The 18,261-nt window shown below is 40.7% G+C and overlaps 1 protein-coding gene across 15 annotated transcripts in view; it reads right to left on the reverse strand.

Annotated features, from left to right (window-relative positions):
* Positions 1–18,261, reverse strand: part of AASDH (aminoadipate-semialdehyde dehydrogenase) — a 67,078-nt gene that overhangs the window by 47,360 nt on the left and 1,457 nt on the right. For 14 of the 15 annotated variants that reach the window (XM_074992818.1, XM_074992817.1, XM_074992814.1 and 11 more), the window contains exons 2-7: positions 16,560–16,743; positions 15,729–15,982; positions 12,157–12,277; positions 9,770–10,110; positions 6,426–6,618; positions 2,449–2,690 (exon numbers count right to left, since the gene is read on the reverse strand). In XM_074992818.1, coding sequence (XP_074848919.1) covers positions 2,449–2,690; positions 6,426–6,618; positions 9,770–10,110; positions 12,157–12,277; positions 15,729–15,958 — 1,127 coding nt within the window. In that variant the 5' untranslated portion in view covers positions 15,959–15,982; positions 16,560–16,743. Of the gene's footprint in view, positions 1–2,448; positions 2,691–6,425; positions 6,619–9,769; positions 10,111–12,156; positions 12,278–15,728; positions 15,985–16,559; positions 16,744–18,261 lie in introns of those variants that run through there. The other variant, XM_074992815.1, reaches the window with a different exon arrangement.

Here is an 18,261-nt window from a genome sequence, read left to right on the forward strand (position 1 = left end):
GGTCCAGGAGTAGTATGGGTGCAGTTTCTGGCCTGGGGAAAGAGTGTAGGAGGGAGCGAAAGTTCTGGGAGGGAGTTTGAGTGGGGTGCCAGTTGCAGCCTCTGGATGGGAGGCACTTACCTAAATAGCTCCCACCCAACAGTACTCACAGGCTTTCTAGCAGCCCTAGACGACTCCAGGTGGCTCTCTGTATTGCCAGGGAGTCTTTGCCTGCTGCCCTGCCCTCAGCAAAATATCTCAGCTCCTTCTGGTGAGAAACCAGCCAATAGGGAAGCTTCTCCCTCCCTTCTCCACAGCAGAGAGACCCACAGGGAGCATGCAGGCATGGGCCAGCGGCCAGATTAAAAGGCTTGACGGGATGGCTCATGAGCCGAATCTTGCCCACCCCTGAGCTACACTCAGTTATATAGGTAAATTAACACAACCTCCGTTAAACTTCTACCACCATGAACAAACATCCTCATTATTGAGAAAACCATGTGACACAGTGGCTAGAGCTCTAGCCTGGGAAACTGGGTACTATTCCCAGCTTGCTACTAAAGGTATGTCTAGACTACAAGTAACAAGTGATTGGCCAATGCCAGCCGACTGGTGCTTAGACTGTGCAACTGCGTTCTGGCTTAGCCTACACCCTGACCTACTAGAACCTGACTCCAGCCTAAGACTGGACATCTAGAATGTAACTAAACAACCCCACACCTCAGTCAGCTGGCACGGGCTTCCTGCAGGTTCGTAACTGCAGCGTAGCCATAGAAAATCACTTAGCATCAATTTCTGTTGTCCTTATTCATGGACTAATTTCAGTGGAATGATCTGCTGAACATAATACGAGAATGGGTGAAAGACAGGAGATCACAAAGCTTCTCTGCTTAGCAGGGAGTAACAAAGTGAGTGAAAACACAGTATCTATGTCCTAGGCACTGTTACATCTGTTATTGGATTTAATAGTCTTGCTAAGAAATTGCTGAAAATGCAGTATTTTGAAATCAGTAAAGCCATACACCTCTACGATTCCTAAGCCTATGTTCATCAGAAGTTATTTTTCCACATATGTGATCTCCCGCAGAGCAAATGAGGATCCTGCCTGTGAAAGGCTTGTGGTGTTCTCTTAATAGTTGATTATCAACTATGGCACCCCACCATCAACTTATGCCTCGATTACGCCACACGAGAGATACATTTCCTGGACACTACAGTACAAATCAAGGATGGCCTGATCGGTACCACCCTGCACCAGAAATCCACTGACCGCTATATTTACCTACACGCTTCTAGCTTCCATCCTGCACACATAACTAGATCCATTGTTTACAGTCAAGCCCCTAGGTACAATCGCATTTGCTCTGATCCTACTGACAAAGACCAAAAACTACAAGATCCTTACCAAATATTCATAAACCTGAATTACCTACCAGGAGAAATAAAAAAACAAATCGACAGTGCCAGACGAATACCCAGAGACCAGCTACTCCAAGATAGGCCCAAAAAAGCCAAGAACAGAACACCACTGGTCATCACCTACAGGCCCCCAACTCAAACCCCTGCAACAAATTATTAAAGACCTACAACCTGTCCTTAATCAGGATGCCACATTCCAGAAGGCCCGAGGTGACAGGCCTGTTCTCTCCTACAGACAACCTCCCAACCTTATGAGGATTCTCACCAACAACTACAGTCTATACTGCAGGAACACCAGCCCTGGAACTTTTCCTTGCAACAAAGCCCGCTGACAGCTTTGTCCACATATCTATTCTGAAGATACCATCACTGGACCTAACCAGGTTACTCACAGAATCATGGGCACATTCTCATGTTCCTCAACTAACATCATATATGTCATCATGTGCCAACAATGCCCAGATGCTTTGTATATTGGACAGACTTCAAACTCTCTTAGACGAAGAGTTAATGGACACAAAACAGACATAAAAATACTCCTGATCCACCAACCGGTCAGCCAGCATTTTAATGGAGTGGGCTATTCTGTTAATGACTTAAGAGTTTGTGTCTTACTGAAGAGGAATTTTCACAACGCTTTGGAGAAAGAGGCTGCTGAACTCTCTTTTATATTCAAATTCGACAAATTAACATGTGGTTTGAACTGGGATGGGAATTTTCTGGGTCATTATAGGGGTTCGTTTGCATACTTGGCTTAATCTAATTCTTGACTCCGCCCCACTCCTTCTGCCCCTCTACTCTCTGATTTGCTCACCTTGATAATTTTTTTTTCTGATTTGTCCACCTTGATTACTACTTTTGGTTCTCTGTGCCTTAAATATCAAGTCTGTTCTGGTATGGCTATGATCTGAAGAAGTGGGTCTGTCCCACAAAAACTCACCTAATAAATTATTTTGTTAGTCTTTAAAGTGCTACTTGACTGCTTTTTTGTTTTGATATGGCCTACTGTGTGTGTGCCAAAGCAGCAAGCAAAACAGTGAAATTTCTCACCGAAGATCAGATCTGAGAAGCTCTTCAGGAATCTTGTAGCACGTGGCCCAGCTTGAGACTTCTGTAATGCCATAGAGATTAAAAACATGTGTTTTGTTTTCCCTGCCCTTCCAGCTTCTCAAGACATTCAGTGCAGGAAATGCTTCTCCACCAAGGGCTAAAATACGGAGTGAAGTACTGGCAGATAGAACAGTTGACTTAATAAGTTGAGCTCCAAATCCTCTGAGAAATGTTGGTGTTACCTGAGCAATGTTTAAAAAGAGGGTGTGTCATACACAAAGATATTCATGCTCTTACAGATCATGGAAAATTGCAGGCTTACAAACATACAATAAGATGCACCCTCTCAGGTATTTCCTAAATGTAGCAAAAATCCAAACAGATTCATGATTACAATGATGTTTATCATCAATGTGCTGAACAGATCTCCTAATGAACAGTGTGGTGAGAAAGGATGTTCATAAGAAAAAGAAGAATGACTTGGATGGAATTTTACAACATAGATTGTTACCCATGCAATAAAACTCTTCAAAACTGTCTGATCCACAGGTCAAACAGCAATTGACTGTTCATCTATATCATATAGGCCCTGATTCTTCTTTGGGATCCATTAATACACAATCTTTCATCCATGTGCAGTTCCACCAAATTGGCATGGAATTCTGCAGAGAAGCAAGAGTCACGCTAATTTGGCAAGAACCAATTATGCCAAAGCAGCTTGATTTCTTCCTTTGACAAGATAACTGGTTTAGTAGACAAGACAAATGCAGTGGACACTGTACACCTGCATTTTTGCAAGGCTTCTGATACAGCCCCACATAACAGTTTTGTAAGCAAGCTGGAGAAATGTAGAGTTGGTAATTCTACCAGGAAGTGGATACATAATTGATTAAACAACTGCAAACAAATAGTAACTATTAATGGAATAATGTCAAAATGGAAGGATGTCTCAAATGGAGATCCACAGGGACTTGTTTTGGGTCTGCTGTTATTTAATATCTTTCTTAATTACCTGAATGTACCAATAAAGAGTACACTGATGTAATTTGAGATGACACAAAGCCAAGAGGTGTTGCAAACATTTTGGAGATTGAATAAAAATTCAAAAGGATCTTGATAATTTTGAGAACTGGGCTATAGACAACAAAATGAAATTCAACACACGCAAATGTAAGGGCTGCACTTGGGCAAGGGAACAAACTAAGGTACAAATACAGAATACGAGATAAGCTGGCGGCAGCATTGCTGAGAAGGATCTGCTAGTTGTAGTGCATAACAAACTCAACAGAAGTCAACAATACAACGTAGTTGCAAAAAAAAGTAATTCTGGATTGCATTAAAAGAGGCATAGCAGGCAAGTCATTGGAGGTTACAGGAGTTAGGCCTCAACTGGAGTAATGTGCCCAATGCGTCACTGCAGTACAGAAAGAATGTAGAGAAACTTGAAATGATGCAAAAGCGAAAGACAAAATCATCACAGGGATGGGATGCAAGCCAGCTGACCAAAGGCTGAAGCAGACATGGTCAACCCACAGCCCTTGAGGCGCATGTGGCTCTTTGGTCACTGAAATGCTCACCTGGACTGCTCACCGCCACTCTGCACATGCCCCCTAGCACCTGGAGGGAGATGCGTGCGGCAGTGGTGACCGTGGTGAGTCCTGAGCATAATAAGCACTGGGTTAGAACAGGGGGCTGGGAGTGCCTGGCTCTGGGGGAGGGGGAGGGCACTGAGCCAAACCTTATATATTTATTTTTAATCTATCTATCTATATAAATATATAATACATGGTTCTTTGTACTCTATCCTCAGCTATTTTGGCTCTAAGGCTGCATCTACACTACAAGATAAAATTGAATTTAAAGGCGTTAGCTCAATATTAAAATGTCACTGTCTTCACTGTAAATAGCATTAGCTTGATTTATTGAGCTCTAATACCAATAACAAGATGATGATCCTATCAGACTGGTAGAGTGTCAATTTCAAATTTTAAATAAAGGCTAGTGTGGTAGTGGCTAGTGGATTTAATTTGAATTTATTAGCCTCCAGAAGTGTCCCATATGTATCCCACATAGCTACGTGTTGACCCTCCTGTATGGCCACATCCTTCTCTGCTGTTCTCCATTAATCTATAACTGGTTGGCCACCCTGAGCTGAAGGAACTAGGTATATTTAGTTTGCAAAAGAGGAAACTAAGGCACACAAATCATGTATCTTGGAAGAGGGTTAAGACTAGATGATCCTTGCAAGTCCCTTCTAAGCATATATGGTACTGTGACTCTATGCAAATATGAGCCTTCTATTTAACAGCATTCAACAGATGATTCAAAACTTTGATGATTACCAAATGAAAATGATTAAGGAAAGGACAAGATTAATTTTTCCTCAAGCTTTTTCATGGCTTTGCTCAATTCTGTTTAGAAAAAGTAAGAAAATGAGACACTGCAGCCTTGAAGTCTGAGAAACACTATCATCAACTAAATCATAAACTTGTGAACAAGGGAACTTTTGTCACTAAAAGCCCTTCTCATCACTGATAGTGATTAAACTCAAGGAAAAGCAAATTTAAAAACTTCTCATCAAAATGTCCAATCACCAACATATCCCCAAAATCAGTCTGACTGCTTAAGAAACATCTCTCTTGCTAATTATAGCTACAACTTAGAGGAACAGGCCAGGGGGAAAAAACAAACAAACAAACCACCCACCCACCCATTATCAAAAAAAAATCAGGCAAAACAATAGTCAAGATATTTTAGTGTGCCAGCAGTTTGTGAATAAAAAGACCACTATTGGTCTGCTTTTTTTGCTGTGTAGGAGCACCTTATAGTAACAGGATTTTATTTACACCCTCCATTGTAAAACAGAGCAGAAGTAATATGGATATGTCAATTAATACTTTTTAACAGATGTACTGCTGTTGCTGAGGTGGCTTCACTTAATTGTTAAGTAAACCTAAATTTACACCCACAATCACCTACTTCCTCCTTTATTCCCAGAAAGAAGAAAATCTGTAAGAGTGTGTGCATACAAGAGGAAAGGCTAAAAAAAATTATTACTTGGGAATTGGAGGGAAGCTATAACAAGGTGCTCAAGAGAGAAATGAATAAAATACCCTTTCTTATGCTGGCTGGCAAAAGAATTTCAATCACCACGTCATTTTACATGGTTGCGTTGTTTCAGTAATGGATACTAACTAGACCATTAACACATTACTGTCTATACATAAAACAAATTTAAAACTTTACGTAGAATATCTAACAACCAACTTACACAGAGCTATGCTCAAGTGTTAGCCTTTACATAGTACCATACTGTACTATGGAATATGCAATTAGGCCTATTCAATGAATAAGGATTAAAAAGGACCATTACTTCCAGTATACTCTACAGGCAAGTTAGATTTTAGCCTGTTAAAATTCAGATCACATACGAGGAAATCTCTCACTACCACAGGAAAGGAAGCCAGTGCAATCTTACAAAACAGTCAAATTTACAGGGGAAACAATCATTTTGTTTCTTATTATTGACATTTTATCATGTGATCAAGTTTTAAATGGCACTATCATTTATCATGTTTTTGACAATGGTACTATTTCTATGATTAAGAATTACTCAGAGCTGCCAGATCAAGCTTATTATTTAGTGCTAAAATAAATATCAGAAGAAATTAAAAAGCTACACAACTAGCAGGAGCTTTCAACTGAATGCCAGCCCTGTTTTCAGTCAAATCTCATCTGTCATATAACACTGAGAATAATCCTTTCAAATGGTAATTTCTTAACTTCATGAAATTCCAGTACTGTGAATCAAAGAAGATAACAAGTACATAAAAACCAAAAATAACTGACGCTAAAAGAAGAACTTCTTTAACATGATTAGTGTCTGGTATTCTGCAAAAGCAGCACACAAAGGCAAAGAATAACAAACAAAAAAACCATTGCTTATATCCCAAAAGGATGCCTTGCGAATGGCCTACCTGCAACACTGTCACTCTGTGACGGTGAAAAAGAGCAGCAGACAACTTCAGAGGCATCATTTTAATGGGGTTTGGTACTATAAGCACAGAGGCTCCACTTGTCAGAGCAACAAACAATTCAACTACAGATGGATCAAATGTCAGAGGTGAGGCCATGAACAGCATATCATCCGGTGTGATCTTAAATAGCGACCTAAAATATAAAAAATACCGGAGTTATTAAGCCTGGTGCATATGAAAGCTGGTAACTGGTTGGCATTATTTACAAAGAGAAAGGCTCCCAAGTTGGAGCACTTGTACAGAGTAGCATGTGTACCTAGAGCAATAAAAATTGAGTTCCAGAAGGCACCATCAAGATCATCTAGTATACCTTTCTGCATACACAGGAGAACTTCACCAAGTGCTTTGTGAATCTTCAATCCATAACTTCTGGTTGTGCTACAGCACTGATATTCATTCCATGGTTGTGCAAGCCACACGTGGCTCTTCCACGTGTAGCCTGCAGTTCCCTCCAGGAGCATCACAAATAGTTGATTCACGGCACTCCTGGAGGGAGGACAATCTCCACTCCTTTACCCCTCTTGAGCATCACAAATAGCTGATACACAGTACTCATAGACAAAGCCCCTATTCTTCCCCCTTCCCTCTAGGAGCATGGTGAATCAGCTGGTTGGAAAACAGTGATAGGTGAGACCAAAGACAGAACAAGGTCCTCAAGGGAGACCTCTTCTCCTTGTTGGCCCTAGCCCAAAGGCTGAGGGTACAAGGTATGTAGAAAATAGCATTGCTGCATAAAATAGTAAAGGTGTGGGCAGAGGGAGCAAAATAAAAAGCACCGGGTGCTCACTCTACAAGTGAAGTCTGAGCTTCCTTCTCTAACTGTTAGCATTAAAACCCCAGTTAAAAACCAATTAGAATTCACCGAACAATCACATACATTCCTTTATCGGAGGGGTAGCCATGTTAGTCTGGATCTGTCACAGCAACGAAGGGTCCTGTGGCACCTTATAGACTAACAGAAAAGTTCTGAGCGTGAGCTTTCGTGAGCACAGACTCACTTCATCAGATGAGCATCTGATGAAGTGAGTCTGTGCTCACGAAAGCTCATGCTCAGAACTTTTCTGTTAGTCTATAAGGTGCCACAGGACCCTTCGTTGCTGATACATTCCTTTAGTGGATGTTAGGTACATGGGAATGAAAAGTACACGTGATGAAAGCAATGAAAAAACACAAGTGTGAAGACGAATACAGATCCTTTAGACAGGAATGAGAACGTGATTTTTTGTGCCCAGTAGTGAAGGTAATTGTATCTGCTTAATATGGGATAATTCCATGGTCCAATTCAAAAAGATCTGACAGCCAGGCAATTAAATGCTAAATTTAATTTTCATTGTACTGAAAAATTTGAAAATTAGAGTATTTTGTTATATTTACAGTTATATATTTTATATTATTGTGTGTGCATATGGTGGGGTTGTGCACAGAGCATACATTAGTCATGTGACTCTTTTGATTTATGATGGTTGCAAATGGGGCTCCTGAGTCATATAACTAAGGATCAGTGTACTAGAGCCTGTCCCTCAGAAAGGCATCCAAAACTATTTTACGTATGCTGCAGAGGAGGGCTCACTGAAGATTTTGAACAGTCCATGCTCATTCATCAGTACTGCTCCACACTGGGCTAGCAGTTTTAACATGACTAGTATTTTTCAGCAGGTATACCAGAACAAAGAAAACTGAAGAAAGCCAAACAGAATTTAAAGAGGAAAATAATTCACATGTGGGATTGGAAGGTGGTAACATCAAAGTTCCTGTATTTATTTCATTTAGTGTCAGGAATAAAATGTCTGTATCATGATAAACCCGTAATTTAAGGCTAAATTACTGAAGTTCTCAAATCATGATTTAAAAACTTCTGAGTTACTGAGAATCCACAAGTATCAGAGAGGTAGCTGGTTAGTCTGTAGCTTTGAGAACAACAAGAAGTCTTGTGGCACCTTATAGACTAACAGATATTTTGGAGCATAAGTTTTTGTGGGCAAAGGCCCGCTTCATCAGATGCATGAGTGGGGGGGTGGTTTCAGAGGGCCATTTCCACCTTGCTGAACAGACCTTGTCAGCTCTGGCCCTTCCTTTTACTGGGACCCCAACTCTTTAAATACCCCTCTGAAACCACCCCCCCACTCATGCATTTGATGAAGCGGGCCTTTGCCCATGAAAGCTTATGCTCCAAAATATGTTAGTCTATAAGCTGCCACAAGACTTCTTGTTTGAGAATCCACAATTTACTGTAGTTTAAACCAGCATCTGATCTGTGTCCCACAGTGCAGGGGAAGGTGAAAACCTCCTGGAGTTCTTTGCTAATCTAACCCAGGGAAAAATTCCCTCCCCACCCCAAATATGGCAATCAGACTCTGGGCATGTGGGAGTTCAAGTTCAGTTGGCTTCAACTGTTTGCAGAATGAATTTGTGAAAATTATTTCTACTGAAATGAAGCTATTCTTGTGTCTGTTGTTCCCATTAGTTCAATGCCACACCTAACACTAGTCTTTGACGTAGAATTCCCTTAACCACATTTTTTAAATCAACTTATTTTGCAGTGTACCTTCCAAACATAAAAAATTATTACTTCCAAGTTAACACACTTTTCAAAAGAACACCAATTCTTGGCTTTATATACATACAGTAAACCCTCAATTTAATGGACTAATGGGGAGAAAGGGTGTCCATTAATACTGAAAGTCCATTAAATCTGAATCTGCAGGACTGGAGGCACCTTGCAAGGTGCACTAGGGAGTGCTCCATTTGAAACCCGGGAGGAAAGCAGCAGGCTTGGGAGAGAGAGCTTGGCAGTGGACCCTTTGTGCTGTTACAGAGCAGAGCCTCTGGGCTTGTCTGCCACAAGCAACTTATCACCTAACCAAGTCTGGCCACTCCCACGGAAACTAAGTTTCCCTCCTCAGGACCAGGCAGCTTCTCTGGCCACAGCAGCGGTGGTGGCTCCGTCAGGCCCCGCAGTTCCAGTGGCCTTGGTGAGCCACTGGCATTTAACTGGGGGAGGGACTGGTGGAAAGCATTCATTATATCCAAAGTCCATAAAATCAGTGCCCATTAAATCAATGGTTTATTGTACTGAGCTGCAGCTAGCTTTTGAAAAAAAATTTTTTTTTTGCAAACCAGTTAAGATCACCTCTCATGAGGTAATTCACAAATGACAGCATGACTATTACTATCAGTGATGAGCAAATACAAGCACTGTTAGATATTAAGTTACTTTGAAAATCTGTCCCTTACATGTTGGTCCTTTGAAAACATAAAAAGAGTAATTTGGAAAGTGAACTTACTGAAGATGAAGGATATTTGGCATAATACATTGATGAGGTACTCTGACTATTTTGGGGATCCCTGTAGTTCCTGATGTATGCAAGATGTACGCTACAGAATGTTGCTGCCTGACATGCATGCACCCCAGTTTTGATGTCTTTGCTTCAAGTTGGTCCAGGTCAGTTATGTAATCTGTCTCCCAATTACTTGTAGGTTTGGAGATTCCTTTGTCATCTTCTGCGCCATCTACCAGCAGATTTACATCAACATCATTCCAATTAATTTGGAATAGAGTTAAACCAACATGATCTATTGCAAAAGAACTCTGGTAACACCAGTCACTATGGGATATTTTGAATTTCTGTAAGAGAATAAAATAACATAACAAGTTAAACGCAAAGCTCAGTTTACAGTTTTACTGTCTCCATTCCCATACTGTACTATTAACAATAAAGACTGAATTTTTAAAAAACAACAAGTGGTTCTGAATGCCTCTACTTTTGGGAACACAACCTGAGCTCTGGTTTAAGGAGTGCAGCTGCTCACTCCATCTTTAAAACTGTAGGTAAATGAAATACAGATTGAAATAATCATTTGCAGGAGTAATAAGCTAGATGTTGTACAAGTTTCTCCAAGGAGCAGATGCAATCCCCACTGGGGAGAAACATTGGAAAGAACTTGGATACCAATGCATGCCACTGTGGAACGTTATAAAATAAGTAGACCAACTGTAAGTTACCAGATGAGAACAGCAATAAAGTGTGAAATATTACGGCTTGACTACACTTAGACTACAGTGGTACATTTGCACCATCGTAGCACTTCAGCGAAGATACTATTATGCTAACAGGAAGAGTTCTACCCTGAGAGGTATTACACAGGAAAATTCACCTCTTGATCTAGTATTTCTAGGCTGGTATTGTTGGTTGATTTGTGTCACTCAGCGTGTGGATTTTTCATGCCTCTGAGTGATGTAGTTATACCGACATAATTTCCAAGGCCTTAGTCTCCAACAGGAGGTATTATGTCCTGTCCAATAAGGCAGCCCTGCAACACCAGAAGAGCTACTGTGGAATATTAGAGATAAAAGGACTTGCCTACTGCACCTCCCCCCACAGGAAGATGGAACACACGAATGACTTCTTCCTGTTAGCTGAACATGCAGCTCACAGAAAGCACTAAGGGACATACGGAGCTCTCGTGTTACGGAAGTTTTCATGATTGTCTGAAACTCAAGACTAATAATTGCGTATGTTTGCTTTCTTTAACTTTGTAAACAACTTATTTATTTTTCCAAGTTAATAAATCTTTTGACTGATTATTAAAGGATTGGTTACAAGCATGGTCTTTGGTGTGAGATCTAAAGTACAATTCTACATGGGTGACTTATCATTTGGAAATGGGAGTACACAGTAATACTGTTGAGGTTTTTTTGGCATAAGAAACCATCTATCACAAAGGTCAGTATTCCCTGTAAGCAGAGTGCTTTGGTAGCAGCCCAGACCATTCACATGCTGCCCAGCTGATTAATAGAGAGTACCTACAGCCACCCACAGTGGCAGCATGTGTTTCTATTGGTGGTGCACATCTGTGCATGCATTAGTGCGTGTAACAAAATTTATTCTGCCCATAGATGGAAAACAATTAGAGGGAACACAAAGAAAGGCAAGTTTAAATGGGAAGAGAGATGAGAGTACCCAAGGAGTGACTGTGACCCCACGTTAAGCCTCTCAAAGGGCTCATCTACACAATCCCCCTCCTTTGAAGGAGGCACGTAAACAAGCCTGAGCAGTGAATAGCAATGAGGTGCTGCACTGCACATGCCGCACCTCATCAGCCTAATTTTCGCAATGTGAATATTGAAGTTGATAACTTCGACGTGCTGGCAAGCCGTGTAGCTGCAGGCACTTTGAAGTACCCACGCGACTTCCAAGTGCCCTTACTCCCAAAATGTTTTGGGAGTAAGGGCACTTCAATGTTGCGCAGGTACTTCGAAATGCCCGCAGCTACACAGTTTTCCAGCACTTCGAAGTTGTTAACTCTGAAGTTCACATGGCGAAAAATAGGCTAATGAGGTGCTGCATTGCTATTCACTGCTCAGGCTCGTTTACATGCCCCCTTCGAAGGAGGGGGCTAGTGTAGACAAGCCCATAGAGTCTGAGTTTACACTTGATAATTGTTCGGTGAGATCTAAGTGCAGAATTCAAGCCAATTTGGAGTTTGTTCACTGGTCCACTAAGGTTGAAACACACGTTCTTGACCTGCTGCAGAACATCTAGAAAACCAGTCGCTGTCAAAATGAAGAGAATTACATCTGAGCTCTTGGAAAAATAAAAAGGCAACTAACTCAACAGCTGCAGTTTTTAAATCCCATCTTAATATTTCTTGCAACATCCTTTACACTTACGTTTATTTTGTCATTCGCAACAAGGATATACTGGAGGTTACATTTCTTCATAAAATAGGTTGATAACACTGGTGGTGCATCTGGATCAAGAGGAGAATATGCAGCTGGAACCTGGAGGATTCTAACAAGGCAAAAATTCTAGTCAATGGCATTGTAAAAGACAAATCTGAAACAGATCTTCAGTTTTATAGGCTTATTTTATAACATGAGGTCTCTCAGTTTCCACTCATAAGCAGAACATCAGTCTTCCATTTGGAGAGGCTCACACAGGAATGCCTAAATTTCCCTAGAAGTAGGGGGCCGCTGAAGCCTGGACTGAGGCCCAGCTCCTGCTCATACCTCTTCCCTTCAAGGCCTGGATACAATATATAGAACATATGTATACGAAACAGATGTATAATACATGTTAGGAACATCCGTTTTACTCTCACTAGTTCATCAGATCTGGCTTGGGAAAATTTGAGTTACGTGATCTCTTCCCTAACAAAGACAGATATATCACCCTACTGCCATCAGTTATGGTTCTTTTACAGTGCTGTGTTTCTTCAATGCTTACTTTTACCATTATTTGTGCATATGAGCCACCTACTGGCTTAATTTACCACATTCAAACTTTAGTTTTTTGTCTTTATCAAAACCGCATGAGCATCCAGCTAAATAAAGTTGATAGCATTTAGTCAGATTTTTAAATTTTGCTGAGGCTTCATGTTTGCAAAACACTCTTACGATTTTCCTCTCTCTTACAAGTTAATTTTCACCACACTAAACACAACAAAATACCTGATGTAAAAAACTACACTGGGGTAGGAGAACATTTTGTGGGCCAGGGGTTGCTGACCCACAGGGGGAAAAAAAAAAAAATTCAGTCAGAGACCACATGCAAGTGAGAAGAAAAAACAAAACTCCACCCTCACTGACCTGGCACTCAAGTGATGGGGGGAAAGCCTCAAAGATGTGATCCCCAACTGAGAAACATTAAAAATATTCACCTCACTACCCTCAAGCTTCACCCCAGAGCCTATGGGGAGTAGGGCTAGTAGATTTTGTGGCCTCCTCCAGGCTCTGGGGTGATGCCAAAATAAGGGGTTCAGTGCACAGGAGGGGGCTGCCAAACAATAGGCAGAGGTGGGGATGTGGGGTCTTGGCAGGAGGTAAGGCGCAGGAGCAGGAACAGACTGGGGGTGGGAGTGTAGAGTTTGGAAGGAGGTGCAGGAGCAGAATGAGGATGCAGTGTCTGGGTGGGAGGAAGCAGGAAATGGCAGCATGGGCAGCTCCCCTAAATAGGGAGTGGTTTGCACATAGCTCTGTGCAGCTCTCTGCACGGCAGGAAAGTGCTCCCTACCAGCAACCATCCTCTGCCACTCCCATTGGTTGCAATTCACCCATGAGGGCAAAGGCGAACAGTGCCTGCAAGGACCACTATCCTGCAGCACACAGGAGCCTCTCCTCCCCTGCCATGAGGAGAGCTCTGGCTTGCACTCCCACCTCAGTGCCCCCCCTCATTGGCTGGAGCACCAGCTTGCACCCCGCGGGAGGGAATGGGGACAGTGTCCTGGGCTTCATGAGCCAAATCAAGGTAAACTGGTTGTAGGTTTCCCATCCCCTGCACTACATGGAAAAAAACCAGACATTTGAAAAAGCATACCAAGGAAATAGCACTTGCTCTAAGGACCTGGGCAAAACACATGCAGTACATAAAGCTTGTTTTAACTCAGAGTGTTCTTACTTTCAGGAGTGAAGTGGAGCATCTGCAGGAGAAAAATCCTTTACATTTAAAGGTGCATTACACATGCACGACCAGTTCGTGCAAGGTCATTGATCAAGGAACTTACAAATTTAACTGGTGAAGACAAGGAAACACTTAAGTACTTGCAATTCTGTGTATGTGTGGCATAATGCTTCCCAAAGCACCAAGGACTGTGACCACAGCTGCATACATCGGTCACAGGTTAATAAAATAGTAACAGAGAGGGAGCCGTGCTAGTCTATATACTATCAAAACAAAAAGCAGTCAAGTAGCACTTTAAAAACTAGTCTTTAAAGTGCTACTTGACTGCTTTTTATGTTAATAAAATGTTATGGGTGTGACACAGAGTTAAAACAGAGATTTAGGAAATGCAGAACATAAAATTCCAGCAATCACATGAATTGAATTATGCTGAACGTCCCATAGGTTTGGTTTATTTTGATAAGGCCTGAAAGAATGAAATTTCTATTTTGTTACAATTTTGACAGATGCCTATATGTACACATTTTATATTATTGATTTAATTTCCACACAATTAAAATGCATCTATATTTTGACAGTTGCAAGAAATTATGGGGCATCAGAAAGACAACTACTGAAAGACATGCTAAGATTCAAAGACTTAAAGCTTTATAAATGGTTAAAGCACAAATTGCCAATAACAATGTTAAAATATATACTGTATACTTAAATCCACAAATCGTGCTTGTTAACATTAATTCATTAGTCCATTCGTTAACTGGATGAGAACATACAGAATTAAAGCAACATTTTTCTTATTTTCCCAGTGTGTAAATTTCAATTTTGATCTTTGGTAATAGAGTATTTTTAAATATGTACAGCGAAAGCAATTTTACTGACATCTACTTATAAAAATGAGATTCTTTTAAGCCTATTTATGGTATGTTAACATTTTAAATTAGTTAACAAAAAAGGGGAACAGAAAATGGTGCTCATGTGCACTATTGTTGAATTGACAATAGTACTGAGGTCTTGACTTCTACATTCCTCACTACCTGATACTTTAATCATGAGTCCTTACTGTTGCATTCCTACTTATTTCTACATTTCATTTTCTAGATTTTCTTTTAGAGAGAAAAAAAAACAAGGCAAGTTGTTAAAATTTTAAGCATACAACTATGAACCAGGTTATAGCCAAAACGGATAGTTTTAAAGCCTGAAATTCATCTGGGACTTAGCCCTAATAGCAAGTTAGTATCTTTTGTTTGTTTGTTTGTTTTGTGGAGGGGCTTTTTAGTTTTTTTTTTTCTTTGGAGGGGGGTTGTGAGGAGTAAACTGAACAAAGGTTTGACTGACTTGGGAAAAAAAATCACATCCCTAGAGCTATGCATTGAAATAAATATGCACTGCATATTCAGGGACAGTACTACAGATATTCACTGGTACAAGGAACTTAGCTTAACTAACCAAGCTACTCTAATTTTTAAGAGCCACAAGCCAAAGTAGCCTGGAATTTCTTCCAAGGAAATACCTCTCCCATCCCTTCTTCTACTAAACTGCCTGAGTTTACTAACACAACCACAAGAATGCATAATATTCTACACAATTCACCTAAACCAATTTTTAAAATCACTTAAAATGGGTCTAGCTCAGTGTTTCTCAACCTATTTACCCTTGTGGACCATAAAGGAACTCAACCATGTGCCACATGGACTGTATCCAATACTACCTTTATGGCTCTGAAGATGATACATGGGCTACAGCTCTGTGCAGACTGGGCTGCATGTGGCCTCTGGCTGCAGGTTAAGACTATATTGGACTACAGAGAAGACAGAAGATAAAACAAAAGTATTTGAAGTATTACCCTAAAATCCAAGATGGCAAATTTATTCCAGGATTGCAGTAAAGGCCTATTTCAATACTTCCTCTGTGAACACAATAATTCTGCAGGAAAACTGTTAATTCTGTGGCAAGACTAATAACTTCTTTGTAAGTATAGCAAACGGGAGGCTTATCATTACATTCATCAAAACATACTGCTCTTCTGTCAGAATACAGGCTGGCTGCCTGATGCACCATCTCCTGCAGAGTCATTTTAAATGTTGAATCTTCTGCTCCCTAAACAGATACAAACGATAAAGATTACAATACATTCTGATTAACATTGAGAATATAAAAAGCAGTGTAGCCCAGTGACAAAGAAATCTCAGAAAACAGCTTGAGACATATGACAATTTAAAGAGATGGTGCCCAATTACAAACAATCTGAATGTTAAGTCTTCTTACACTACTTGCTGTTTTTGTAGTTTGCTTATTTTAAAAACTAGCTTTAGCAAGTCTACTTGATTTTTCCTTTCAGGTTCTTCTGCTCTAATGCAATGATGATATTTCAAACAATGGAGAAAATTATTTTGCTGTTGGGTGTGGTGGGGGCGAGGACTTTCCACTGGATTTGTTTGTGTGTTTTAAAACACTTCTATTGGTGTTCAGTTGTATAACAGCTTGTATTTATAAAATTTAGATTTTGGATCCTTTAGAGGTAGAATGAAATACTTGTTTAAAAGAAATAGCATTTAAAGATCCCAGTCTTGCCAATGACTTCATCAGAACAAGGATTTCTTCAGCAGAGTATGTCTACACATAAACAGCACAAACTCATACAAGGTAATTATAAATTAGCATCTCTTTTATTTACCTGGCAAGAGTTCACTGTTCAGGCTTTCTGTAAGGACTGTAGACATCAAAATTTCATTAACCTTTCTTCCCCTCATTCCTCAAGTGCATTTGTATGACATGTCCTTCATTTACCCTGCGAGATTTATGGATAGGAGCATAGCTTCTAGGTGTTCTCTGTGAAGAGCTTATTACACGTGTGGGCACTGCAAAACAAAACAAAGATACTGAAGTTAAAAAACTGTAATGAACCCAGATGTCTGCATGGATTAGGAACTAAGTTAAAGGTGCCCTATCTGTGCAAGCAGTCCTATTGATTTTAATATAACTTTGCATATTAGCAAGATGATAAGAATTTGATCAAAAGTATGCGTTTTGAATACTGCTGCAGAAGAAGCATCTACAGTTCTCATTAGCAAAGCAATCCCATGCATGAAGGGCTGAAGAGATCAAAGTTTAAGAAATAAATTTCAGACCATTAAAATAAGACATAATAAAAATAGAAAAGTGACTTCAAGGCCAAACCTCTTAAGTTTTTGTCAGATATCTATATTATTTATCTACTATTAATGGAGGCTAAACAGATTTTACAGGTTGAACCCCTCTTGTTCAATACCCTCAGGACCTGATCAGTGCCAGATGAGGGAACTTACTGCACCACAGGAGGTCAATATTGCCTAGCATCATTACCACTGCCTTCATTGCTTACTGGGCTCTTAGAAGACATTTTGGGGTAAACTACAGCTAAACAGCAGAACCGAACAATGAGAGCCAGGACTGGTGACTGTACACAAGCTTTATGCGACCACGGGAAATCTGGCCACACCTATGGTTAACTAAAATCATGCCGGATTACGAATGTTGTCGGACAAGTGCATTCTGGATTAGAAAGGTTCAAACATGTACTTGCAAACATTTGGTAATAAAGACTTCTGCTCGTTTGTAACTTCACAAAATAAGTTCTTTTTTGATCACAGTTGTCCACGTGTGTCCAATGTCATTGAGCTGAAGTTATGCATGAGTTTGAAAGAAACAGACAAGGAAACTTAAGAATTGATACAATTGTTAAGTAACTGTTGGGGAGTTTTCCTGTACACTGTAATTTCACTCCCAGACAATTTAAACTAATGGTAAACAAACATCCAACACAAAACACTACATAAAGATTACACCCTTCATCCCATTAAAGTAAGTGGCATATCATCAAAACTGGTAGGGGCTGAAGCAGCCCCCACTGTGGAAAGGGTGTTGCTCCAGTCTCCTGGGGCTGCTGTGGGAAGGGTGCTCCAACCAGACCCAAGTATCCCTGCCTATGGCAGCCTGAAGGGGTAGAGATGGTTGGGTAGGCCACTAGTCAGGGTGGAGGGTCCCGCCCCCCCAGCTGCATACAAGGGCTGCTCCGGCTGGAATAGCCATCCGCCCCCAAACCCCAGGTCTGGGTATGGTCAGCTCAACTGGAGCACGCCTCATTCACAGGAGTTCCAGCACCCTCCTCAGCCACCCCTCAACCCGTTGAATCCGTTAACTCTAGCATTTACCTGGTTAATTAATTAAACAGAGTTTTACATCCCTAATAGTTACTGACTTCAAGGGAGTAGAACAGAGCTAATGTCAAGAGGTGAGATCTAACTAAGATTTACTAAAGAAAAGCTTACCCAAACTGCCTGTCATGCCTCGGCATTGACACATTTTGTGACAGAGAAATATTACAAGGCACATCCTCA

The sequence above is a fragment of the Carettochelys insculpta genome, chromosome 4 (assembly GCF_033958435.1).
Source record: "Carettochelys insculpta isolate YL-2023 chromosome 4, ASM3395843v1, whole genome shotgun sequence".
Lineage (NCBI taxonomy): Eukaryota > Metazoa > Chordata > Testudines > Carettochelyidae > Carettochelys > Carettochelys insculpta.